The sequence below is a fragment of the Squalius cephalus genome, assembly GCF_949319135.1.
Source record: "Squalius cephalus genome assembly, chromosome: 23".
Lineage (NCBI taxonomy): Eukaryota > Metazoa > Chordata > Actinopteri > Cypriniformes > Leuciscidae > Squalius > Squalius cephalus.
In genome coordinates, this window is record NC_137144.1 from 13,774,930 (window position 1) to 13,802,030 (window position 27,101).

A 27,101-nucleotide genomic window follows, 5' to 3' on the forward strand; every position below is an offset into this window, starting at 1 on the left:
AAATTTTTTTTTTGTTAATTTCTGAGCTCACTCGTGACTTTTAGTGTAGAAACCGGGAGACTTTTATTTTGAATGAGGCCCGGAAGTTTGGTATTATTGAGTCAGAATTCACCTTAATTTACCCGACACTTCCAAAAGGAGAATGACGGCCGGTTAAAGCAACAGATGAGATGGATCCGCAGAGTTTGTCAACTACTAAATCTGCCCTCTAGACCGTTATCGACCATTTTAAGTGTTATGTACATGTGTTTTGATATGATCGACACGCAATCTCACCGTTATATCCGTTAAACTGACAGCCGTTGTGCTTTAGGAAGGAAGCAGGAGAGGAAAGGGGTCTGACTGCGCACTAAAAACACACACTCATCGGGAAGTTTACTTAAAAGGGCAAGATTGTTTTGCAACGTACTTGATAGCCACATAAACGCTCGTATTTTAAACATAATCTATTATATTTATTGATATTAATCAGAGATAACGTTATATTAGACTATGTAAAGTCCTGATTGGTTTATTATTAAGGTTTGTTTTTCGTGCAAAGGATTGTTTTTCTTGTGTTTTGCTGATCGATAATAATCGATCACATACCCCCGACGTGATCGATCATGGCCACAGATGCAGTAGCGGCTGAAGAAGTCTCAAACCAGACAGACTCGAGTGATATGAACGCTAACAAAAGTAATCCCGAATCAGACACACCCAACTGGACATCTGAGACGCAAGAAAACAGAAATATAAGTAGCCCAATATCATTATCATCACCATCGGTTTATTCTGGGGAAGAACTACCTGAGGACTCCATACCAGGGAATTCACTGGCGAATGGAAACGGTGGGATACGAGCGGGAGATCCACCGCAGGAAGCAGCGAGTCCAGACAATAGACAAAAACAAGGCGTGAGGACTTCAACTCCTGTGCACACACTCTCTTCACCAGCTGAACACAATGGAAGGTATTTTTAAAGTCCCCGTGAAATCATATAATCCTTTTTTTTTTTAAATGGAATATAGCAGTGTTTATTATAAATGGTGTATCTGTGCCATCATAATCTTTAATCAAAATAACACCCCCTCCCTCTTGTAATGACACCTCTTCTCTGATGATGACGTGTTTACTGGCGTGAGGGCGGGACAGCCTGTCACTCACATGAGATCGACCAATAGCAAACCACAAACATCCAATCAATTCTCTATGAACAAAATCAAGTCCCGCCCTACATTTTATTCTTGTTTGAGAAGTTACGGATACACATCACAATGGTGAAAGAAAAGACTATAACAATTTACTTTTCATGCTGAATTTAACATTCTCTGTGTCTCAAAACAAATGCTGTCTAGGTAGGCAGGACACTATAGGTGCGTCCAAAATCGCATTGACTTCCCTACTAAATATTAGACGAAAAACAGTAGCCTATGTGACGAGAGTAGTATGTCTGAATTCACAGTACTCTTAAAAGATAGGCAGAAAGTACCCGGATGACGTACTACTTCCGGCGAAATTCTGAAGTGCGCATACGATGGACACTACTATCCCATGAGGCAACGGGAGAGGATTTGTGAATGGCAGTGAAGCAACGCAACTGACAACGTAGGTCACGTGATAATGACAGCATGGCGAATGTAGTACATTAAGATTACATTCATACTCAGGGTTCCCACGGGTCCTTGAAATCCTTGAAAGTTTGTGAATCTGAAAAGAAAAATTCAAGGCCCTGGAAAGTTTTTGAAAAGAAACATACATACATACAGGTCCTCGAAAGTGCTTGAATTTATTTTGTGCAAAAAATCCATATTATTCCCTCCGGTCCGCTAATGTGTTATTTCGCCAACACTTCGTGGCCTATGCACACTAGCTTGCTTGATTTACGTTAGTTACACGCATTTACTCGTTACATTAAGTGTTTCCCATGTGAGGTACTGTTGCGTTGTACGTTGCCATGGCGTTCACGCGCTAAACTACTATGATGGTACCTCAACAACAACAAACGTGTCCCCACATTAAGTCCTTGAATTTGGGGGTATTGGACCTGGAAAGTCCTTGAAAGGTCCTTGAATTTAAAGTTAACCAAGGTGTGGGAACCCTGTACTGCGCTATTGTGGCTGCGGTGTGTCACGTGACACGACATGGAAATAATAAGGTGACACATTCTAAAATAACGGTTGCCTTAAAGTCAAGCTGGGCGCTCAGCTAGAATATTTTAAGCTTTTGAGCGAAAGTGTTAAAAAAAAACATTTTAATCAATTAAAATAAAGCTGAAATATTCTAAAATAAGTAGGCTATTAGATGAAAAACTTACAAAAAAATGAGAAATGTTGTCTTGCAACTAACTGAAATAAGTTGAAGTTGAAGTACTAAAATTACTAAAACAAACGGAAATACAAATCAATTAAAACTAAATGTAAAATAAAATAAAATTCAAAATATAAATAAATGCGAAATAATTCTACAATAACACAAACATTTGCTCCCAAACTACACAAAACATTTTTAAGCCTTTTTCTCAGATTTACACATTTCAATTAATTGTAAAATTCCATCAAATTGAACTGAATAATTGTTTAGTTATTCAATTAAAATATGTAAGGATTATTCAATCCAATTTGATGGAATTTTACTATTAATTGAAATGCATAAATCTGAGGGGGAAAAAAGGGTTGTGTAGCTACTCTCGGTTATTTGCAAACCTGTTACCAATTCTGAACTAGTTTTTATTTTATTTTATTTAGTCATTTTTTTCCCATGATTATTGTTAGAACATTGCAGAATCCCCCAAATCTTTTTTTTTTTTTTTTTACTATTTAGACCAAATTGTGGTAACAGGGTTTAAAACCCTAGAAAAACAATGATGATCAGCATTTTCTGAAGGTTAAAAAAACTTTTTATTTTTGAGTTTCAGACTTTATTTTGCACCCTGTTCGTGCCTTTTCTTTCTGTGCTGTTGTCGTCACTTAAAGTGTGGTTACATGCAAAAGGAACGCCTGCAGGTTATTTACTCTTAACAAACTCTAGGTGTGTTCAGTCTATTCAATCATGTTCTTTGTGCCAAGTGTGTAGGCTATATAGTTTTCGTAATTTGTACTCGGTGTGCCACTAGTATTAATCATACTCTAATATGTGATTCTACTTGACAGGTTTGATTTAAAGGGATAGTTCAGCCACAAATGAAAGTTTGCTGATAATTTACTCACCCTCTGGCCATCCAAGATGTAGGTAGAGATGTTTCTTCTTCAGTAGAACAGTAACAAAGACTTTTAGCAGAAACTGGTCATTGGTGATTCGTATAATGCAAGTCAGTGGCTCCCGTCACTTTGAGAGTGAAAAAAAAATAACAGATAAAGGCAAAACAAAATTAATACCCGTTGCTCCTGAAGATACAATGAGGTCTTAATGAAGCAAAACGATTCGTCTGTGCAAGAAACTGAACATTACAACATTATTACCTGTAATAAAGACTGTTGTGAACACGCTATGGACCGTTTGCAGAGGCTGTGGATTAGCCTACAGGTAATAATGTTGTAAAAAATGTTCAGTTTCTTGCCCAGACCGATCGTTTCGCTTCATAAGATCTCAATGTATCTTAAGGAGCCACAGGTATTTTGTTATGCCCTTGTCTGTTTGTTTTTTACGCTCAAAGTGACTGTAAGCCATTGACTTGCATTATATGAATCACCCAAGGACCACAGTTTCAGCTAAAAGTCTTTGTTACAGTTCTACTGAAGAAAAAAAAAAGTCACCTACATCTTGAATGGTCTGAGGGTGAGTAAATGAACAGCAAATTATAATTTTTTGGGTGTTCAGTAGGGGTGTGACGGTTAGTATATAATCGTGAGACCGACGGTTATAGTTGAACACCGTCATTAGAACTCTATAACCGCCAAAACCGTTTTTTTTTACAAACATTCATCATAGAGAATGTTTAAATACTAATTACAAACATTTGTTAACAGTCTGTGTTATTAATGGTCTACGTCGTTTCCAACTGTATTTGATTCTTTGCCAAGTAAGCTACCCCCTGACCGACCGACAATCATTTGAGATAGAAATAAAAGCTATGACTATGATATAGTGATGTGCCATCATTATGAGATTTATTAAACAAATTAAAAACATTTGCAATAATAAACATTAGCAATAAACATTTGCAATAATAAACAACGTATCATTACCGATAACTGATCGTGCAGTTTAATTACCCCTTGACTGGCCCCAAACATGTTTGATAAAAGAAACATACAGTGTGTATATAGCCTGTATGATGTGTATTACATTTTAGCTCAAAAACAATTGTAATAAAAGATAGGATCATAAGATGCGCAATATCGGGAGACATGGTTTTTACCACTTAATGAAGTTTTGTTTTGTAAATCGTCAGACATGATTTTTACCACTTCATTAAGTTTTGCTTTGTAGAAAGCCTTTTTTTAAAGCGAATTTCGTTTTGTACAAATTATATCTTAATTTTAATAAATGTTTCATCAACCAATTGCATGTATTTAATAAATAAAAAGCAAATATAGCAGACAATATAATAACCGTGACATGGAGGCGCCGGTGCGCCGCGTTCACTTGCATTACATTGTGAACTTGAGTGCATCTCATCGTAAATGAATGAAACTCAGTGTAGGCCTATGCCTCATACATTAGCATTAAATATCTTTGCTGCATCCTTTCTAGAACAGACTAAGGGCTTTCTTGCGGCTCGCATCAGCAGAGCATTGCATCGTCCATAGACCGCAAAACAATCAGCGGATGGCGGGCGGGTGCGGCTTTGAAATTTGGTCAAAAAACGTTGGTGCGGATGATGAGTTTTGTGATGCGGTTGCGGATGAAATAATACCCCATCCGCGTATCTCTATTGATAACAACATTGAACACTACACAAATATGAATTTTATTTTTTTAATTTAGGCAATCAAGTAGCTAATCAATGTCTGCTCGTTTATTCAAACTATAACAGACGAACGTCGCAACAAACAACATAACAACATGACAACATAACAACAAAATGAACATAGGTGTATCGGCCGATACCGATATGGTGGCCGATATATCGTGCATCCCTAATATAAAGTTACAAAATGTTAAACATAAACTAGTGCTAAGAACCAGAATCTGCTCTACCTAAATTTACGGTTAGGAGCTGCTGTATGTCATAAACAGAAAAGAAGATATTAAAAAAAAAAAAAAATCACAATGTAGTTTTCGTCCATACAGTGAAAGTCAGTGGAGTCCAGAGTTGTTTTGGACCCCTTTGAAAAACGTATTTTTTGTGTGTACTTATGTCGTACTAGTTTTAGCAAAGTGACATGAGAAAGCACGCGCCGTTGTGTCCCATTCGAACAGTGTGAACTGTTGCAGATCTCTTCTAGGAAGGGTGGCATAAAGAGCAGCAGACATTCCCCCTGGAGGAGTATGACGGACACCACATGGATGGCATGGCAATTAGCTCCCGTCCACAGTTAACCAGTGTCCACGTCTCCCCCTCACATCTGAGCGCCAGCTTCTCTTTCAAATGACTAAACAGCTGGTGGATGAATGACTCCTTTGCTGTGCCTCATTCATTAAAATCGGAAGACATAACAACCTGGACTCACAAAACACGCACACACACATTGTGTTTTCATGTTTTATAGGGTCTTTCCATAGACATAATGATTTTATACTGTACAAATTGTATATTCTATCCTCTAAACCTAAACCTACCCATCACAGAAAACTTTCTGCATTTAAATTTTTTTATATTTTTTATAAACATCACTTGGGATGATTTATAAGCTGTTTTCTTCAGCAGGAAGAAATTCTTCATTCTTCAAATATGATTTTGTTTTTTATTATCAAACCTAGATTTATAAATGCTTTAAAAATTTAGTTCATCATATTCATTTGAAAATAAACTAAAATGTAAATATTACATGAAAAAACCTGGACTTAACTTCAGGTTAGAAAAACTTAAAAAAAATTTGTCTTGGCAACTGAAATAAAATAAGTTGAAGCTAAATAGAAGTAAAAAACTAATAAAAGTGACAAAAGCACATAAACTAAAATATGAAAAAAGCTAACTGCCATAATAGTATATAAATTATACTAAAATAACACGCTTCAAACAAACATTTGCTCCCAAACTAGCAACCACCTGTTATTTGCAACCCAGTTACTAATTCTGCCATAGTTTTTATATTATTTCTTTGTACTTTTCTGTTTAATTTGGATGCTTGTTTAATGTTTTTTTGCAAAATCACCCAAATAAGGTTTTCAACAAATGTTAGTCAACATTTGAAGTGGATCAAACCCTTTCATCAAAGTTATACATGAATTTTGAACAATACCCGTTCTTGTCGACAACTCTGATGAACTTTTTTGATCCACTTCCAATGTTGACTAATGTATAATGTTACTTTATATTGGCCTACTACTGTTTGAAATTGTGTACTGCATACCAGTTAGCATTTTTTGCACGCTAGGCAGTACACTATTCCAGTCCAGTGTTTAGTATTATTTTAATTTCAATTAAAGTTTGTCTTTTTGTAGTTTTTTTTTTTTTTTTTTTTAAGACTATTATTATTATTATTATTTTTTTTTTTTTTCTAGATTAAGTTAAAATGTTGCCTTGGCATCTAACTGAAATAAAATATATTTTTGCATATTTTATTTTATTTTAGTTAACGTTTATTTTATTTCAAGTAACAAATGTGTGTTTTTTTGGTTTATTTTATTTCAAGTAACAAAAATGTTTTTTATGGTTTTATTTTAAGTTTCAGCCTGAACTCATCTCATGAGAATGAATTTGTTTTTCTATGGTTTTTGCTCTTCTGTTACAGTCTAAATCATAAATGTATTCAAACATTGGATCTAGTGTTTGTTAATTAGATATCAAAAAATCAACCCTTGAGGAGCGTCCTGTCCTACCAATGATCTCGCTGTGAAATGACTTTAGTTCTAGTAAATAGGGCATCTGAACCTGCTCTGTTTCCAAGATATTAGAGCGGGTTTGTTCTCTTTACATCAACACATTGAACTTTGAACACTATCCAAGAATTTCATGCTTTTTCAAAGTCACCACCCAAATCTTTCCCCAAAGAAGGTGAAACTCTTTCGCCTACTTCCATTTGTAAAAGAGCTTATCTCGTAACAGAATTTGTTGTGTGTGAAGTCCTCAATAATTTACATACCTTTGGATTTGAGATTAACGCACCAAAGAAGCCCATATGGATTTTTTTATGCTGTAAGCTGCGATACACTGCGTCTTAATGTGCAGTGGTCTTATTAGGCCTTTTCAACCATTTCTCAGTAACTACAGCAGTTTGAGCTCTGTGATGAATGACTATCAGCCAATATCGGATTTTGACTTCTGGACTCTTGCAACTCGAATGTATTGGTTTTTTTAGTGAGTGAATAACAGAATATGAATTACAGTTGTTTAAAGTCAAAACAGTTGGCTAATGGATTCATTTTTTTATTATCATTGCCTTCAGTTTTGAGCACCAGGAGTCAGTGGCGACCACAGAAGCTCGGCTGAGAATGGAAGGTGTGGAGCTAAAGGAGGAGTGGCAAGATGAGGATTTCCCCAGGTAGGCTGTTATGTGTGTATGGTATGTTTTTTATTTTTTTTATTTTTTTTTGTGATGTTGGCTATATATTGCAAGATACATTACCATTCAAAAGTTTAGGGTCAGTAAAAGTTTTGAAAGAAATTATTACTTTTATTCAGCAAAGACACATTAAATTGATCAAAAGTGACAGTATAAAGACTAAAGACTTTCACATTGATACAAATGTCTACTTTTTTTAAAATCAAAGAATCCTGAAAACCCGTAAATTAGTTTCCTCAAAAATATTAAGCAGCACTACTGTTTTCAACATTGATAATAATATTAAGAAATGTTTTTTGAACACAAAATCGGCATATTAGAATGATTTCTTAAGGATCATGTGACACTGAAGAATTCAGCTTTGCCAACACAGGAATAAATTACTTTTTAAAATGCATTTAAATAGTTATTAAAAATAAGTTTAATGTATTTTTTTATCAAATAAATGCAGTCTTGAGTTTTGCATAAGATTTTTTTTTTTTTTTTTGAAGCATAGAAAAGTCTTGTGGTAATTAATCTAGCTTGTGCTGGAAATTCAACCCAAAAATTATTATAATGCATAACAATTTGGCCGAGATACAACTATTTGTAAATCTGGAATCTGAGGGTGCAAAAAAATCGAAACATTGAGAAAATCGCCTTTCAAATTGTCCATTTATGTTCGCGATTCTGCAGCATTCACTCACAAAAATAAATGTTTTATATATTTACCGTAGGAAATTTACAAAATATCTTCATGGAACATGATCATAAATGAAAAAGCGATAATGTTGACCCATACAATGTATTGTTGGCTATGCTACAAATATACCTGTGCGACTTGTCACATATATTATAAATAAAAAATTAAAAAATATTTTTTTTTTACAATTATACAATTTACAAATAAAATATACTTCATCTAAAATTATTTCTTTTTTTTTTTATTTGAACTGCACTCTAAATAAATGTCTTTTTTTTTTACGATGTTTAATTCATAGCTGGGAAAAAAGATAATTTGTTCTATTTGGATGCAAACTACAATATTAAGATTATTCATAACAAATGAATAAGTCTGGCATTACAGCAAAAATAAAGACTCAAAACAGTTATACCTTATGAATCTAATAGGATGAGCCATATTCAAAGTAGTTGTAAAATAGCTAACTTATACTCATATGTAATGTGACCAAATATAAATGCAAAAAAACAAGCCATTATTTTCTGCTTAAAGGCCCCCTGAAATCCTTAGTATGAATATGTTAGCCTTAAGGTTATGAATAAGCTGGTGTGTTACAAAACAATGACAAAATTCGCATTTAGGAGATATAAGCATTCAAAACGTAAAATGGATCACAGATTTTTATGACGTCACCGCGGACTTCAGCTTCTCATCACATCTTCTGTCCAATAAAATGTTCTAGAATCTGAAGCGCCTCGCCCCCTATGCTATAAATACCACCTGGCCAAAGCGCCCGTGGCTGTACGTTCGGTAGTACACGCATGCTCAGTATCAGCTGCTCGTGCTCATCAGTTCTCTCAGCACAACATGTCTCAGTTCAGTGAATTTGCACACCAGAAAATGCTCCTTAGCGAGTTTAATGATTGCTCACCACGTGTAACGTTTCGGGCCCAAGCCCTTCATCAGACATGAAAACAAGTGGGGAGACACACCTCCATATATACAGCCATGCATGATCACATGATCACATACATCCATGATTAATCACATGACCAATCAAGTGAAAATGCAATTACATCAGGAAAACAGATAGAAAATATATATACCAACATTTGTAATACAAAAATACATTAGAAATATATTTATATTAACATTTGTAATGCAAACATACATTAGACATATATAAAGTGGCTAAGAGAAGGCATGCAGTGCTTAAAGCATAGCCTAGAAAGTTTTTAAAAAAGTAAAAAAAAAAAGTAAACAAACCCGGCTCTACCACTGTAGGCAGTCGTGATAGATGAGCAAGAATGTAGATACACGAATGTAGAATGTAGAAACGACCAGGCCAATGAAAACAAGAATCTCAGAACACAGATCAAATATTCGTAACCATGATATCAAAAGCCCAGTAGCGGTGCATTTTTCACAAGCCGCTCATAACGTTTCCTCTCTAAGATACTGCGGCATTGAACTTGTGAAACAGCCCTCCCGTGGAGGAGAAGTAAATTGTCTGTTACTCAAAAGAGAAGCACTCTGGATCTATACCCTGGACACTTTAGCTCCAAAAGGGTTGAATGAAGATTTTGATCTGAGGCCATTTCTGTAAATATCTCCTGTAATTGTGTAAATATTGTAAATGTTGTGTTATCGTTTTGCTGACTTGATATATGATATATGTAACACACCTTTGTGGTACCCCTTATGTATCTACATTCTTGCTCATCTATCACGACTGCCTACAGTGGTAGAGTCTTTTTTTAAACTTTTTTTAAAACTTTCTAGGCTATGCTTTAAGCACTGCATGCCTTCTCTTAGCCACTTTATATATGTCTAATGTATTTTTGCATTACAAATGTTAATATAAATATATTTCTAATGTATTTTTGTATTACAAATGTTGGTATATATATTTTTTTCTATCTGTTTTCCTGATGTAATTGCATTTTCACTTGATTGGTCATGTGATTAATCATGGATGTATGTGATCATGTGATCATGCATGGCTGTATATATGGAGGTGTGTCTCCCCACTTGTTTTCATGTCTGATTAAGGGCTTGGGCCCGAAACGTTACACGTGGTGAGCAATCATTAAAATCGCTAAGGAGCATTTTCTGGTGTGCGGACTCATTGTTTACCTTTGCAACTACTTGTCTGCCCAGCACCCAGTTTTATTGTTTTGGATGTGCGTGCTGTATCTTTGAACTCAGTTCAGGGAATTGTCAGAGTTACTGGAGTAACATTGGCTTATTTCGGAGGGACTGTCAAGCACGTCCGAAAGTGAGTAACTTTAGAAAACTGTGAATCAGCGCTGACTCAAGGCTGTTTTGACCGATTCAGTTCGATTCGGTGAACTAGTTCGACCGGTTCACTAAAAAGAACCGGTTCAAAAGATCGATTCGTTCCCGAACTAGACATCCCTACCGTTGACTCGTCACGGAGCAATTTGTGTTGGAGATGTGTGATCGGTTGCTCAAACGCTCGAGTTTTATCCCGTTTTCCATTCTTTGGTTAAGAATGAAATGGCTAGAATTTATTCACACCTCTACTATTGAATCCAACGTATCATCAGCGCTCGGATTCGCTTCCATGGTGCTGTCAAGTACGACTTGCAGTCTGTGAGGTAAACTAAACGCTATTGGCTATTTGAAAAGACGGAGGAGCCATTCAATATGTCCCGACTAGCTTCCTGTTTCAGTGGAAATTACGTCAATGCATCATACTAAGCTGTGTGTTCCAAGGCACTTCAGTGGACCTTTAATGTTTGTTCGTTTTTTTTGTTTATTTTTGGTAGTGTAATAATATAGTAGAATTTCAACCGGTGTATAGTCTTGTCAAACAATTAAAAAAAACCTGATTAATCACACATTTTTTGATAATTTATCATGATTAATCACACCTAATATTAACATTTTTATTCGATTTTTATGTTGTAATAATTTCACATTAAATCTCCAAATTCATGTAGAAACAACATAAATATACGTTTAATTGCATCTTTTTACTAAGTACTGTGATTTGTTTTTTGTTTGTTTTACTACTATTATTTTTCTCAATCTAGGGGGATGAAAGGAGTTTATTCGGCTGTGGTCACTTTAAGACCTGACGCACATCTCCCAACTTTTTACATTCATTTAAGTCTTTTTAACTTATGTGCTTTTGTTTTTTTGTCCATTCAAGCTCGAAGGAGAACTCAATGCGGCGCTGGCGCACTGTCTGAGAAGCAGCTTTCTGTACGTGTGTGTCGAATGTTAGTGTTCACATAGAGCCGCTTCTGAGACAGCACGTCTTTTATGAGTTGTCTTTTGCGTCTTATAGCGCTTGAGCGGTCTAAAAGCATTTGAATGAATGACAGCTTGATCATATAATGTAACGTTCATTGCGTTAAATATTTTTAACACGTTGAACAGAAAATAATTAATTGTCAATTTGAACAGCACTAGTATATACGCAGTCATACTGCCAAAGCCTATAGTAACATCTAAATTATATTACAATAAATTTGAGTGTTTTTTATTTGGGTTTCCAGGCCACTCCCAGAGGAGGAAGATATTCAGCTTGATGAGGAGCTTTTCACTGGGTCTTCTGGTGAAGGAGCACCTGGTAAGCCGTAATGATATATTCCCAATATATATAATATGTAAAGACAATTAAAAACAATTATTCATTTGTTACTATAGTCAGGAAACATTGTGATAGCTTTTGTTCTTTTGACTTAAATTGCAGCTCCACAGTCTTACGGACTAAACAGTGCAAAGAAATCTAAAAAGAAACTTTTGGCTCCGGACATCAGCCTAAACCTAGACCACAGTGAAGGCTCGGTTCTGTCTGATGAGCTGGATGAGAGTACAGAACTGGACCTGGATGATATAGACACTCCTTCAGACAACAGCAACGAGTTTGAGTGGGAAGGTATGATGGTGGTTAAACCTGTAAATGTTAACAGTTTAACATAAGGGGTCATGAACTGAGAATTCAAAATTTTCCTTGATCTTATGACAGTTAAGAGTTCGTTATACTATAAAATAGTTTCAGCTCATGTTAAATGTTAATATAGTTTGAGTTCGAAACTCAAAACTTCCTTGTTATTCCAAAAATGGCTTTAATTGAAACCAAGGCCACTGGAGCGTTAGTGAATAGTGACATGTACATGAAATAATAAAACATTATTTGTAGTTCACATTATTTATGAGGCACTTCAACTTTTATAACTTTTTATTTGTTTGAGCATTATCAACTCTGATTGATTGTTAGTAGAGTGCCAAGTGTCTTCTTTCCAAAGAGACCTTAATTGTGCCTGTGGTACACTGTTCTCCGGAGCTATATTTATTTTAATTCAGGTATGTCATTTTCAGCTGTGAGCCCCTGAGTGGGGGGTGCAGGTTAACAGGTTAATATAGTTTGAGTTCGAAACTCAAAACTTCCTTGTTATTCCAAAAATGGCTTTAATTGAAACCAAGGCCACTGGAGCGTTAGTGAATAGTGACATGAGAACGAGAAAAGATCGACACAGGATCAATACCATTACCTTCCAATGGATCCTAATGCTAGGATAGTGGGAGGTTTTTTCAACAAAGTGAATGTCTCAGCAGTGCATTATTTGTTTGTATTCGGTACATTTCACTGTGAATTATTAGGTACGTTTCGGCGCAGGCTTTGCAAACAGACTTTTATGATATGGATCGGCCAGCAATGCCACAAACATGTAAGTAATCATGTTTATTCTAATGGCTGATCTGTGATCAGTGATTTCTGATGTATAATTATTCAAGTTCAGACAGATTATCTCTCAAAATCGTTCAATACTGTTTATGCATCAGTAAATCAAGCCCGTGACTAAACGATCAACTTCACGTTGTTTCTCTTAGTTGGATGAAAATAGTCTTATTTAAACTGTGATTAAACTACATACAGGAAGCGATCAAAGAACGCTCCCTTTCCAATCGCCCAAGCTGTCAATCGCACAGCGCGAGTTTATCTGGACACTCCCGTTATGTAATCAATGACGCTGTTACACTGCACAACGAAGCTCTTACTGTATTTACATTGTGTTTGCATTGTTATTTGGTGAAAACATTCGTAAGAGTGCAGAAATTGCGTTGCAATGATGAGATCTCTTCATTCACGCGATCAACTGTCTGTCATCTGCTCAATGCTCATCACTGCAACCTTTCATGTGATGGGAATACATCTAACTATTCACTTTTCGTTTAATTTCGATATTGTAATAGTAAAAACATAATGAAAGATTTGAGAGAGTTCCACTTGAAATACTAGCTATTTCATATGCAAAGATGTCAGCCAATCACAGCAGTGGGCGTTTACACTGAAGTCTCACACAGGTCTCACACCCCTTCAAACAGAGCGTTCAAATCACAGGGCTAAAATCAGGCTTGGAAAAATGCCTTTTGTATCTAAATTATGACAGTTTTTGATGTAAAAATCATACTAACATTATAAAGTAATAAAATAATCCAGTTCATGACCCCTTTAACATAATCCCTAACAGCGACTAATCTAATTAATTAGTCATTTTGCAGCCATTCAAGCTCATGTCTTTCTGATCCTGTAGAAATGTTCCTTACTAACAGTACAGCGATCTTTTCATGGACCAGCTTTTGTACAATAACTTTTAGTTAAACAGTGTTATGTGTTCTTGTTTTGTTTTTCTGTCCCGCTGCTCTCTTCTCTCTTTCCTGGAAGGATTGTTTCTTCTCATTCGTTTGCGACAGGCAACATGCCTGCGGTTTGTGGTAAGGTTACCTGACTGGATGTTTACTCCCCGATCAAGTCCTACAGCATTGATTTCTTTTTCTTTATGAGATATCACCCTTTGAATGACACTGAAAATCAGAGGTTATCCATTGTTTTGGTTTGAAAATTTTGATGTTTGGATTTTGATTTGTGCATGGTTTTTCCCTCCAATCTCATCAAATCTGATTTTGTTAATCAGCCTCATTTTGGTGTCCTGATCATTTTTGTTAAATCACTGCAGATTTCCCTCCTGAAAAAAGAAGTACATTTAGCATACTTTTAAAAAGTGTACTTATTTCGAAATAAAGTTTTTAAAGAATATACTTTAGTGCAAACTAAATGTAATGTTTTTAGACACTTAATTGCATGTTATTTACAAATTGAATTAAAATGTATTCTAGTTTAAATTTGTATTAAATGCAATTTTTGACACCACAACACATGGTTTAGTGTGTTGAAATGAAAAAAATTCAAAATCCAAAATGAGAAAAAAAGATTATTGCAACATCATGATTTCAAATGTACTTTAAAGTAAAACTTTTAATTTTAAATTATTACAAAGTGTACTTAAGTGTTTAAAGAAACTGTTATGAAAGTGTACTCTTTAGGTACACTTTAGCAGCGATTTAGTTAATTAATATTATATTATCTGCAAGTACAATACTTTATATATTACTATTAACATTTGAAGTATGCTACTAATGCATATTAAATACAGTTAAAGGTAAAGTAGGCAATTTCGGAGCGGCTAGCTTTGAAAGCATTAGATCAAGCCCTCCCTTCAGAGCGTCTCCAAAGCCACGCCTCCTTCAAAACACATGAACGCACACAGCAGAGTCTGCAAAGCGTCATGAAAGACAGCATTAAATTACCTCATGTCTCAAAGCACATAATGATAATAATAAACGTAAACAACTTACAGAGCTCTAGTTCTATCACCTGACTGCTGCAGATTCATTTCAGCATTGATAGTCTTGACATGGAAATGCATACATCCACGGTCGGACTGAATGCAATGATTGGACCAAAAAAAAAAGGACTTCCACAGACGATATATGTAGGCCCTACATGTTTTAATATTTAGACCACTTCTATTATTGATTACTATCAGGATGTGAGGAGTTTCAACCAGTACAACAAAAAGTGTTAATAAAAAAAATTACCTACCCTACCTTTAAGCACACTTCTTTTTCTCATTAGCTCTGTTCCGAACCCTAGCTAGCTGCCTCGCTGTCTACATAGGCGGCTCCTTTCTAAGGCAGTGTACCAATCGAAATTGAAGTGACTGATTTGAAAAGCTCAAATAAATTATGCTTACAGTTGATTCCTGTAGTCTTATATTAGCTTGTCGCTAAACTAATCACTGCATACTTTTATGCTATTTTTACACGGAAATGATCTGAAGAGAAAACTCAAAAGTGGTGTTGCGTTATCACTTTTTTATTCTGCGTTTAGACGAGCGTTATGGTGGGGAAATCTGCGTTCATATGGTGACGCAAAAGTGTGAAATTCGATGTAGTATGCACTCCAGGCGGCTAGGTGGCAATGGACCGGTGATCGGTGCCTTCACCGTCTAGCAGACTTATGCGTTTTTTACCCTTTAGACGGGAACACGACGGTGGAGCGTTTTTAAGATTTCCACTCTGGAGGGTGGTTTCACTTTTTTGTTTTTAAGCCCCAAAAACGCTGTTGCCCTCTAAACGAAAGGCACATCTGATCAAATAATTTTACGTTTTCACCCGCGAGCGTTCTCGTGTAAACAGGGCCTGAAAAAGCTAAGAAAATACATTGCACACGCAAATAATCATTGCTGTTTCTATCATACTTACTACTTACTTAGGCCCATCGCTCCTCCTGGAGCATAGGTCATCGATAACAATTCTCCAGCGAGCACGGTCTTGGGCTGTCTTTTCTATATGAGTCCAGGTGATACCACTCTTCTTCAGCTCTGTCCCATTGTCTCGCCTCCAGCTGTTCTTGGGCCGTCCCCTCTTTCGCCTTCCTTGAGAGTTCCAAGTGAGGGACTGGCGTATCACATTACTCGTTGTTTTGCGTTATGTGTGTCCAATCCAGCCCCACTTTCTCCTCCCTATCTGCTGGGTGATGGCTTCTTGATTGGCTCTTTGCCAGAGCTCCTCATTGTTGGTACGGTCAGGCCACCAGATCTTGAATATGCGCCTTAGGCATCCATTGGTGAAAGTCTGGATCTTCTGCAGTGTGCGCTTGGTCATTCTCCATGTCTCCGACCCATATAGGAGAACAGACTTCACGTTGGAGTTGAAAATCCTAATTTTGGTTGCTTCACCTATCTCTTTGGAGGCCCAGATGTTTTTGAGCATGATGAACACCGCCCTTGCTTTGCCCACCCTGGCGACCACATCGCATCACTGCCACCCTGTTTCTGTCATGCTTGAATAAAATATATGTGTATTCCCTTGAATCTACCATCTTGGGACATTTTCATGGAGCGTCTTGAAATGCATTCTGGATTATTCCTCTTTGAAGAAAGATATATTATGTGACGTTGCTACCTGAACCCGGATTTCCACCAACTGCGGAACGGCTGCGGATCTGCTCTGGAATGGCGGCGGAGTCATTAGGTTTCTATTAAAGTGTATTTTTGCCAGATGCCGGAGAGCTCCGCAACAATTCAGCACAGGGCAGATTGTGCGGGACAGGAACAAAATAAAACATATAGTTAATTATCTAAATAAAATACAGATCATATTTCCCTGCACTACACCTTGAAAACGTCACAATGGGCGGAGACAGGCCTGAAGGGCTACTGCTCTGGATGGAAACAAACTGTTGCTGGTTTTGTGGTTCTGTTTATAGAAACTACATCCTGTTATATCGTGCGATCATACGTGAATTTGCGAGATCTCGTGGGTCCTCGTGACTTCAGCTGACAGTCATGGCCGCAGCCGTTCCGCAACAAATCCGGACCTGGTGGGTATTGAAGGACGGCGGAGCACGGAGCCGACACGCAGCCGTTCCGCAGTTGGTGGAAATCCGGGGTGAGATTTTTGGCCAACGTTCGTACTACAGACTTGCTGCGATTTAAGAATAATTTGATTTAATTTGTGCTCCTAGGAAGTTTAAATGGAAGCTTGTTTCCACTGAATAAAATAAATAAATAATGTGAATTGCGACTTCTCACAACGACTGAATTTTTTAATATATATATATATGAAAATTCTGACTTATTTCCCCTTTTTTGAGAAATACAATTGTGAGATAGAAACTCTCATAATTGTTGCTTTATTTCAGATGTAATCGCAATTCAGACTTCTTTTCTTGGAATAATCGCGAGTTATGAAGTCTGAATTGCGAGGTATAAAAAAAAAAGTAACATTGAGAGATAAAAAGAGGGTAAATTTAACTTTTTTTTCTTTTCTTTTTTTTGGATTTCTTCTTTAATTTGAACTGTAAGTCGGCATCATTCCCAATCACATATATGCGCACATACAGTCACAGAATTGAACCCTGAAAGAAAACGGCGCACACACAAGTATTAAATAGATAACATCCCATTATTTCCCTTGTCAGATGATCTTCCAAAACCCAAAAACACAGACCTGCTGCGTAAAGGAGTGGAGTCGGTGCAGGAGTACACCAACACAGAGGAACGGGAGGAGGGACGTCGCTGGAGAGTTTTCCGCTTTGGAGAGCAGGAGCACAAAGTGGACATGAAGGCCATTGAGCCCTACAAGAGGGTTATCAGCCATGGAGGTCAGTCACCACACATTTCCATGCCAGTGTGTCCTGTGCGTTATTCATACAAGCATGTTTTCTTTTTGCACCATTCAGGAAGTGAATTCCGTGTAATTCAAAACTGTCATTATGAGATACAGAATACATTCAGAGCATTCTCATGGCAGTTAGCTGCATTCTCACTTTTCCTGATTACCTTTTAGCCAGAAGAGCCTGTTACTGTCTGTCACTCCTCTTTTTCCACTTCCTCCTTTTTGCAAACCACCTGCTGTTGCTTTCATTCTAAATGCCTCTTTTGCATGCTGTTATTTAATGAACAATTACACAGACTCTACATTGTGCTGTTGATTTAGATAGATTGGATAGTCAAGTTTAATAGCTGTAAAAGTGCGAACTAGTGTTCAAACGTTTGCCAGTGGCCACTTTCAAACATGTTCCCCTTTTTCACAGGTTACTATGGCGATGGATTGAATGCCATCATTGTGTTTGCTGTTTGCTTTATGCCTGAGAGCAATCAACCAACCTACAGATACATCATGGACAATCTTTTCAAGTAAGTTCTAGGTGTGGTTCCACATGACTTATTCTTGTCAAGAACCCTTCAAAATAGTAAGAGAAAACTGACATTTAAAGCGTCCAATTACAGTCAGTTAGTTCTCCAGTAGTCCCTGAAACATAATGATAAAATTAAGGCAAAAATGTGTCGCCATTAATTTCAATTTGTGAATGTATTTCAAGGACTGTGAAACTTGGGCGAATTGAGCCACTATTTTTTCCTCGGAAATGCAACCTAGTCACTTTGTAAACAAATTAATTCCCCTTAGGACTGATAAGAATCTGTATAGTACAAATTTTTAGTGTTAAAAAGGGTTTAGGGTTACGGTCACAGCATACATATTTTTTGCAATTAAATACAGCCTTTTCCTTTTGCAGTATTGTCTTTTTTCCCCAACAATATGCATCATGATTTTGTCTCCATAGTCCATACTTGTGCCACCTGAGGCTCTTTTTTTGTTTTGGAGACCAATGATTTAAGCCTTTCTTTTGAAATACTTAACATGTCTAGACGTATTTGAAGGTGCAGTCACATTTACCATTGTTTGGCGAATTTTCACGACAGAAATTGAGGGTGTAAGGGTGAAATGTTTACCCACGCAAATTTAGAAAATTTTCAAGTGGGTTATGTGGATTTGGCTTCTTGACCAACAGAAAAAGTGACTTTCAAACAAATTACATTGTCTTAAATACAATAGACAATGTACCTTTTTTGTCCTTAAAAATGTGCCGAAGTTTTGCAACTAACGTTTTGTGTATCATTCAGGTATGTCATAGGAACTCTAGAACTGCTTGTAGCTGAGAACTATATGATTGTATACCTGAACGGAGCCACCTCGCGCCGAAAGATGCCCAGTGTGGGCTGGCTCAGGAAGTGCTATCAGCAAATAGATCGAAGGTGAGAGGCTCTTTGACAGTATTTACTAACAGACTTTAATTTCATTTGAGTAATTTAAAGGGGTAGTTCACCCAAAAATGAACTTTCTACCTTTATCCTCACTCTCATTTTGTTTCAAACATGGATCACTCTTTAAACCTGTTCAGCTGTAAAATAATGTCAGTAATGTGTAAATACATTTTAATAAAAATGATCATTTGAATAATATTAAAATATTATGTTAAGAACATCATTTTTTTTTTAAATAGAATCTTTTGTAACATTATAAATGTCTTTACTGTAACTAACTTTTGATCAATTTAATTCATCCTTGATGAATAAAAGGATTGATTTCTTTTATTTCTTTCCCCCAAAAAATAAAATAAAAATTCTTAATGACACCAAACTTTTGAAAAGTAGTGTTTAATGTTACAAAAGCTTTCTATTTCAGATAAATGCTGAAGAATCCTGAAATAAAACTGTAAATAACTGTTTTTAACATTGATAATAATGAGAAATGATTCTTGAGCATCAAATCATCATATTAGAATGATTTCTGAAGTAATGATGCTGAAAATTTGCTTTGATCACAGGAATAAATTACACTTTACTATATATTCACATAGAAATTTGTAAATATTCTGAATTAAACAAAAATTTAATCAAATAAATGCAGCCTTGGTGAGCAGAAGAAACTTCTTTTAAAAACATTAAAAATCTTACTGTTCCAAAACTTTTGACTGGTAGTATATATATATATATATATATATATATATATATATATATATATATATACACTGCTCAAAAAAATAAAGGGAACACTTTTTAATCAGAGAATAGCATCAAGTCAGTTAAACTCCTGGGATATTGATCTGGTCAGTTAAGTAACAGAGGGGGTTGGTAATCAGTTTCAGCTGCTTTAGTGTTAATGAAATTAACAGCAGGTGCACTAGATGGGCAACAGTGAGACAACCCCCAAAACAGGAATGGTTTTACAGGTGGAGGCCACTGACATTTTTTCCCTACTCATCTTTTCGGACTGTTTTTCACTAGTTTTGCATTTGGCTAGGGTCAGTGTCACTACTGGTAGCATGAGGCGATACCTGGACCCTACAGAGGTTGCGCAGGCAGTCCAGCTCCTTCAGGATGGCTCATCAATACGTGCCATTGCCAGAAGGTTTGCGGTGTCTCCCAGCACAGTCTCAAGAGCATGGAGGAGATTCCAGGAAGACAGACAGCTACTCTAGGAGAGCTGGACAGGGCCGTAGAAGGTCCTTAACCCATCAGCAGGACCGGTATCTGCTCCTTTGTGCGAGGAGGAACATGATGAGCACTCCCAGAGCCCTACAAAATGACCTCCAGCAGGCCACTGGTGTGAATGTCTCTGACCAAACAATCAGAAACAGACTTCATGAGGGTGGCCTGAGGGCCCGACGTCCTCTAGTGGGCCCTATGCTCACTGCCCAGCACCAGGGAGCTCGATTGGCATTTCCCATTGAACACCAGAATTGGCAGGTCCGCCACTGGTGCCCTGTGGTTTTCACAAATGAGAGCAGGTTCACCCTGTGCACGTGACAGACAGGAAAGGGACTGGAGAAGCCGTGGAGAATGTTATGCTGCCTGTAACATTGTTCAGCATGACCGGTTTGGTGGTGGGTCAGTGATGGTCTGGGGAGGCATATCCATGGAGGGACGCACAGACCTCTGCAGGCTAGACAATGGCACCCTGACTGCCATTAGGTATCGGGATGAAATCCTTGGATCCATTGTCAGACCCTATGCTGGTGCAGTGGGTCCTGGGTTCCTCCTGGTGCACAACAATGCCCGGCCTCATGTGGCGAGAGCATGCAGGCAGTTCCTGGAGGATGAAGGAATGATACCATTGAAGGGCCACCACGCTCACCTGACCTACATCCAATTGAACACCTCTGGGACATTGTTTTTCGGTCCATCTGACATCACCTGGTTGCACCTCAGACTGTCCAGGAGCTCAGTGATGCGCTGGTCCAGATCTGGGAAGAAATACCCCAGGACACCATCCGTCGTCTCATTAGGAGCATGCCCCGACGTTGTCAGGCATGCATACAAGCACGTGGGGCCATACAAACTACTGAGTACCATTTTGAGTTGCTCCAATGAAATTTCAGCAAAATTGACAAGCCTGCTGCATCATTTTTTCACTTAGATTTCTGGGGTGTCTTTGAATTCAATCCTCTGTAGGTTGATCATTTTCATTTCCATCAAACGATGTGGCATCCTTTCGCTCATAACACATTGCCCAGTCCATATTAGTATAGATATCCAGCATGATATTTTTCCCCATTGAGATCTGATGTGTTTTCAAAGTGTTCCTTTAATTTTTTTGAGCAGTGTATATATATATAGATATAGATAGATAGATAGATAGATAGATAGATATAATATATATATATATATATATATATATATATATGTATGTGTGTGTGTGTGTGTGTGTGTGTGTGTGTGTGTGTGTGTGTGTGTATATATATATATATATATATATATATATATATATATATATATATAGATGTATATATGTGTGTGTGTGTGTGTGAACATTTTCTCAAACTTTTAATATATAAAATCTCTGAACCCTGAAAACAAAATAAAAATCTATGTTTCGCACAACATTGTTCTGTTAAAGGTTAAGGAAGAATTTGAAGTCTTTGATAATCGTGCACCCGTCCTGGTTTATTCGCACCCTCTTGGCCCTCACAAAACCTTTTATAAGGTCAGTCCTTTTCTAGTTATCTTCAGATATGTTTGGATATGAATTGATTTTCTGCAATGACCTGATACCTTAACGCTGCCTTATTCAATGCAAAATGTCCAATTACAGCTCAAAATTTAGCCAGAAAATCAAGTATGTGTTCAGCCTGACAGACCTGGCTGAGCTTGTTCCGATGGAGTATGTTTCCATACCAGACTGTATTAAAGAGTAAGTATCCCTCTAGTATGCTCCTTCTGCTTGTTAGAGCACTACTTCCTGTTTTTTATAGGAAAAATCTGTTTCTACTGTACATGCATTTCACTGGACAATGCTAAATACCTAAATTACCTTCCATACTGTTTTCTTCTCTCAGCAGTATTCCAGCTTTGTAATTATTTTATTGAAAGTCTGATCTGCTGCTAAGTACTAGCTGCTGTTGGCTGTGTTATCTTCAGAAACTCTCTATGCCCTAACCCCTTCTCCCTGCCTTTCTTCTAAGGTTTGACGAAGAAAAAAATAGGAAAAAACGTAAAAGGTATCTGTATTTTCATTCCAGAGATCCCTGCCAGATCTCTGTAGACTTCATCTGAATTGCACGAAACTAACAATTAAGCGTTTGGCTTTATTAAGTGTCCACCTATACTTGGTTATTGGCCCAAAAGTTGCTTTTTGAGTTTCTTTTCATCCTTGATTGTCATCAAGATGCTAAATTTCTTCTGTGTGCCATCTAACTATAATTATTTTGATTTTAATGCAGCTGTTTTGCACTTTTTAATTTTACATTGAGCACAATTTCACATTTCCTAAGCAAAAAGTTTTGACTTGCATGATAAAATCCAGTGAGGCAAGCAATATTTCCTGTAGTTTTTGTCCTATCGCTGTTACAGTTTCAGATTCCTTGCTGTGTTCACCATAAATTTTTTTTTTTTTTTTTAAACATCTGAGGCAGTTAATTTCTTTATAAGGTTATTGATTTATTAGAATATATTTTTAATTTTATTTTGGTAGACTCATTTAGTTGTATACTAAAAACAACCACTTTTTTTATGCATATACTATACACTCACCGGCCACTTTATTGGGTACACCTGTTCAGCTGCTTGTCAACACTGATATCTGATCAGCCAATCACATGGCAGCAACTCAAAGCATTATGGCATATAGACGTGGTGAAGACGATCTGCAGACGTTCAAACTGAGCATCAGAATGAGGAAGAAAGATGATTTGCGTGACTTTAACGTGGTTGAACTGGTTGGTGCCAGACGGGCTGGTTTGAGTATTTCAGAAACTGGTGATCTACTGGAATTTTCACACACAACCATCTCTAGGGTTTACAGAGATTGGTCTGAGAAGAGAAAATATCCAGTGAGTGGCATTTCACCTTGTTGAATCTATGTTATGAAGAATTAAGGCAGATCTGAATGCAAATGGGGTTCAACCCAGAACTAGCAAGGTGTACCTAATAAAGTGGCAATATATAAATAATAATAATAATAATAATAATAAAGTGGGGTGGGGGGGGACAGAAGTGTTGTTTAGATGGAACATCTGAGTCAAACACCAAATCTGAGTCATCCAATTACTGTTATTAATTCCATTCAGGTCTTTGGCCAAATGCACTAACTTGCTTGTGTTTGCAATGAACGTCTCACAGATTTAGATTCTGACGTTCTGTCCTCTCAGTTCTGCCACTGTTAGTTTGGTATGTATGACCATGCCAGTAAATCATATTTTATGGTGAAGGATTTGAACAGTTAAATCACGGGTGGTTTACTTTTTTTTTTTTCCAATGCATGCCTGGCTGATGGACATTCTCACTGCTCACTGCATGTCCCACTGTACACGTCGCAGGAAGCAATGTGTAAAACTCAAAGTAGGGACAATACAGAGAGTTAAGAGTCAGAGTACACTTACAGACATTGTTTTCCATATCATATCGTGCTAAAAACACTTTTTAGCAGCTTTATGGCAACACATTGAAAACCACCCACACCAGTTTAACATGTACAAGCTTCATAAATTTCATACTTTTTTCTTTTTTTCTTTTTTAGCCAGTTTGTACAATGAACAGTGCAGAATCAACTGACTCAAGTTGCACATGAATTGATTTAAATGCTTGTTTTGCTTGTATAACAATGTTTTTAACCTCAATCGAAAAGTTGTCTTTGTGATCAAACTAAACCTTTGAGTGTAAAGTCATGACCATCTTTTTGTTCTCTCTGTATTGAATTATGTGGAGGGAAAAAATCAAAAGCTGTTCTTTTCTAATCAAATTGAAGTGTTGGTATAGTTTTTATTCTTATCCCTTATACTGTTATCATTTTTCTTTTTCTTCTTTTTCTTTGTAGGATTGACAAGGACATGCATGGAAAAGTGGAGATAGCAACTGCTGCAGTGCCGGAGTGAGTTAGAAGAAGAGTTGAAGAAGCTGGAAGAATAAGAGAATGTATTGGGTTTCTTTTAACTGGAGAACGCAAGATCTTGATGTCAGAAAAGTGCCTTTTAAAGGAATATTTCAACCCAAAATGAAAATTGTCCTCATTTACTCAGCCTCATGGCATTTCAAACCCACATGACTTTTTTCCCCCTGTGGTACACAAAAGTAGACATTTAGCAGAATGTCCAAGCTGCTCTTTTCGATAGCCGTGGTCCCCATTCACTTTCATTGAATGGAATAGATCAACTTGTACATTCTGCTAAATCTCTCCTTTTGTCTTCCACACAAGAGTCATATTTAGATATTGCAGAGGTTTGGAACAACATGAGGGTGAGTAAATTAAATTATGTCAGATTTTTTTTATTTTTTTTGAGTGATCTATCCCTTTAAAGCTTTGACTGCCTGTTACTTTGTTACCTTTTTTCTCCCTGTTGCATTTGTGTGCCAAACACCTGTAAGATGATATCTGGTTTCTGTGCGTTTAACATTTTAGTAACCTTTTATGTATCATTTCAATAAGTAGATACTGTCAACATGTTCTAGTTCCTATATCTTGCCCTTAGTTAAGGCACTCTGTTTTTGAACTAGTCGATGCATGTTCTTCATTACATTTAAATGTCTATATTTATATCAAAAGGCGATAAAGGAGAAAGATTAATATATTTTTATGACTGAAATGGTTTTTTTAGGGCCACAATCTGGCATTGTTTGTCATCTGCTCACTGAACATCTCATAGTTATACCACATATTGTTTACTGCTTTGTCTTGTTTGATTTGAGAACGTGGAGAAATGTGGAAAGGAGACAGTAAGGAAACAATCAAAAATGAATTGAACCAGTAACATTTTTCCAATTCACCTTTATTAATGGTTTCGGAGGGTGGGGTTCTTGTATGTTATGTTTTTGCAAGTAAACTTCCACACAAAAATCACATTGTCATCGTGAATATTATACAACACTGCAGTATCTAGTCACTATTGTGTCAGCATTTCCCTTACAGAGAACAGGACATGATGGAGTGTTTTTTTGTTTTGTTTTTAACTGTACTGCTATTATCAGCTCCTTTAGAACAAAAAAGAAAACTGCAAATTGTATTTGCTTGTCCTTAATATTGCACAGTACTGACTTTATAATGTCAAAGACACATTTTGTGCACAAATTTTGATAAATACACACACACACACTTTTATGGATAGAATGACACAAATTTAGACAATTTTATATAATGTAAAAAAAATATATATTACATTTGTGGTATAGATCATTTGTATCCTGTCAATAACTTAAAAAGAGTTTAAAAACTTAATAAGCATTCATGATATTTTCTTACATAATTTCTATCCAGTTAAATTAATAGAAAATCATATTGACAATATTTTGAAAAATGGATGGACAGTTATTGAATACATCAATACTGCCATCATAAAATAATGTCAGATTTATTACCTGTTAGTAATGATCGACCATAAATAGCTTTGTACCTTAAAAAAGCCTCCATACATTTGATCGCCACATCATCTACTTCTGGATCAAACTTGTTTGCCAAAAGATGGTGTTGCCTCACAATCCATTTCAAGTCCCCAGCTCCATAAATACACACCGCCCGTCTGTGCGTCCCAGTGCATGGTGGGTAGGGAGCCCCACTCCTTAGATCTCCTTCATGGTAGCTCCACTTCACTAGACGAGCAATTGCGTTCATGTCCGATTGCTCATACTTTATGTTTGGAGGGTTTGATCCTGGTACTGAAGGCATCCGCTGTAACGTAGCCCACATGTGCTCATCTGGACTGTATGTGTCTTTCTCCCATTCCATGAAATCTTGAGTCTCTTTGCTTTTAATGATGTGATCCACAAACTCTCTTGAAACCACAAAGTAAGCATTTCCTGAGAACATAGGGCTCTGTATTGGCGGGGGTGACTTTCTAACATCGGTCCGACTCACACCGTTCGTAACATCGTGATGATACTGCCAGCGCCAATTTTTAGACTGTACCGTCTCGGACTCCAGACTGTTCTTTCCGTTCAGTTGTTTTAGGATCTGAACCATTTCAGCATTGGTTTTAATGGGGAAATCAGTGCCACAGGTGTTGAGCAGATACCTCCACTGGACGGGTGACTTGAGCAGATCCTGCATGCAGTTGATGTCCGCTTGAACTCGAGACCAGGAGGCGTAGATCACATTCTCCAGTTTGCTGGCCACAAACACGTTGGTCAGACAGGACGCAATGGCCCTAACTGCTTCTTTAAAGATCTCAGGAGACCTCTGGTCCACATGAACACAGTACACATTGTCAGGAGTGTAAATGGCTCTTAAGAGCCTTTCAAACATCTCAATCTTCTCATGGATCACCATGGAGTAAGCAATGGGGAAATCTCTCTCCTCTTTACTGAGAGAAAGCGTCAGAAACCCTCTGTCTCGGATGTAGGATGGACAATCCTTGGTTGCGTTGAGATAAAATGACTCTGATAGCAGGGATGTTTTCTTTTGCGAGGTCATGAGATTCCTGAAATTGTCCTTGTCCACTCCATCCATGTCTCCTTGGATAATAGCAGAACAAGCCTGTAGTTCTCCAACATCCTGCTTTAGTAAGTGATTCAAGAGCGGCTCTTCTTTATTTGAACAATTTGTCCTTTGTTCTGGATGGTTCATCAAGAGGACGGTCAAGGTTGTACTCACAGAAAGAATGGAGATAATTTTCAAAATCCTCTGATTGTTAAATACCATGTTAATTTCTTTAAGATTATAACCTGTGGAGGAGGAGATTATAACCAGAGGAGACCTGT

The 27,101-nt window shown here is 37.0% G+C and overlaps 2 protein-coding genes across 4 annotated transcripts; one reads left to right on the top strand and one right to left on the bottom strand.

Moving 5' to 3' along the window:
* The first annotated feature begins 70 nt into the window (after positions 1-70).
* bnip2 (BCL2 interacting protein 2) lies at positions 71-25,410 on the top strand. Of its 3 annotated transcripts, XM_079859069.1 has the most exons (12): positions 99-952; positions 7,473-7,568; positions 11,778-11,851; positions 11,975-12,160; positions 17,552-17,734; positions 18,167-18,269; positions 19,038-19,169; positions 21,814-21,900; positions 22,009-22,107; positions 22,379-22,414; positions 23,535-23,582; positions 24,229-25,241. In XM_079859069.1, exons 1-11 carry the CDS (start codon positions 606-608, stop codon positions 23,545-23,547), a joined length of 1,356 nt encoding a protein of 451 aa, XP_079715195.1. In that variant the 5' UTR covers positions 99-605; the 3' UTR covers positions 23,548-23,582; positions 24,229-25,241. The 3 variants fall into 3 exon arrangements, with proteins under 3 accessions (XP_079715193.1, XP_079715195.1, XP_079715194.1); XM_079859067.1 differs by lacking the exon at positions 23,535-23,582 and having other exon boundaries at positions 71-952; positions 24,229-25,410; XM_079859068.1 differs by lacking the exons at positions 22,379-22,414; positions 23,535-23,582 and having other exon boundaries at positions 24,229-25,404.
* Positions 25,161-27,101, bottom strand: gcnt3 (glucosaminyl (N-acetyl) transferase 3, mucin type). Its single transcript, XM_079859070.1, has one exon. It carries the CDS (start codon positions 27,040-27,042, stop codon positions 25,738-25,740), a length of 1,305 nt encoding a protein of 434 aa, XP_079715196.1. The 5' UTR covers positions 27,043-27,101; the 3' UTR covers positions 25,161-25,737.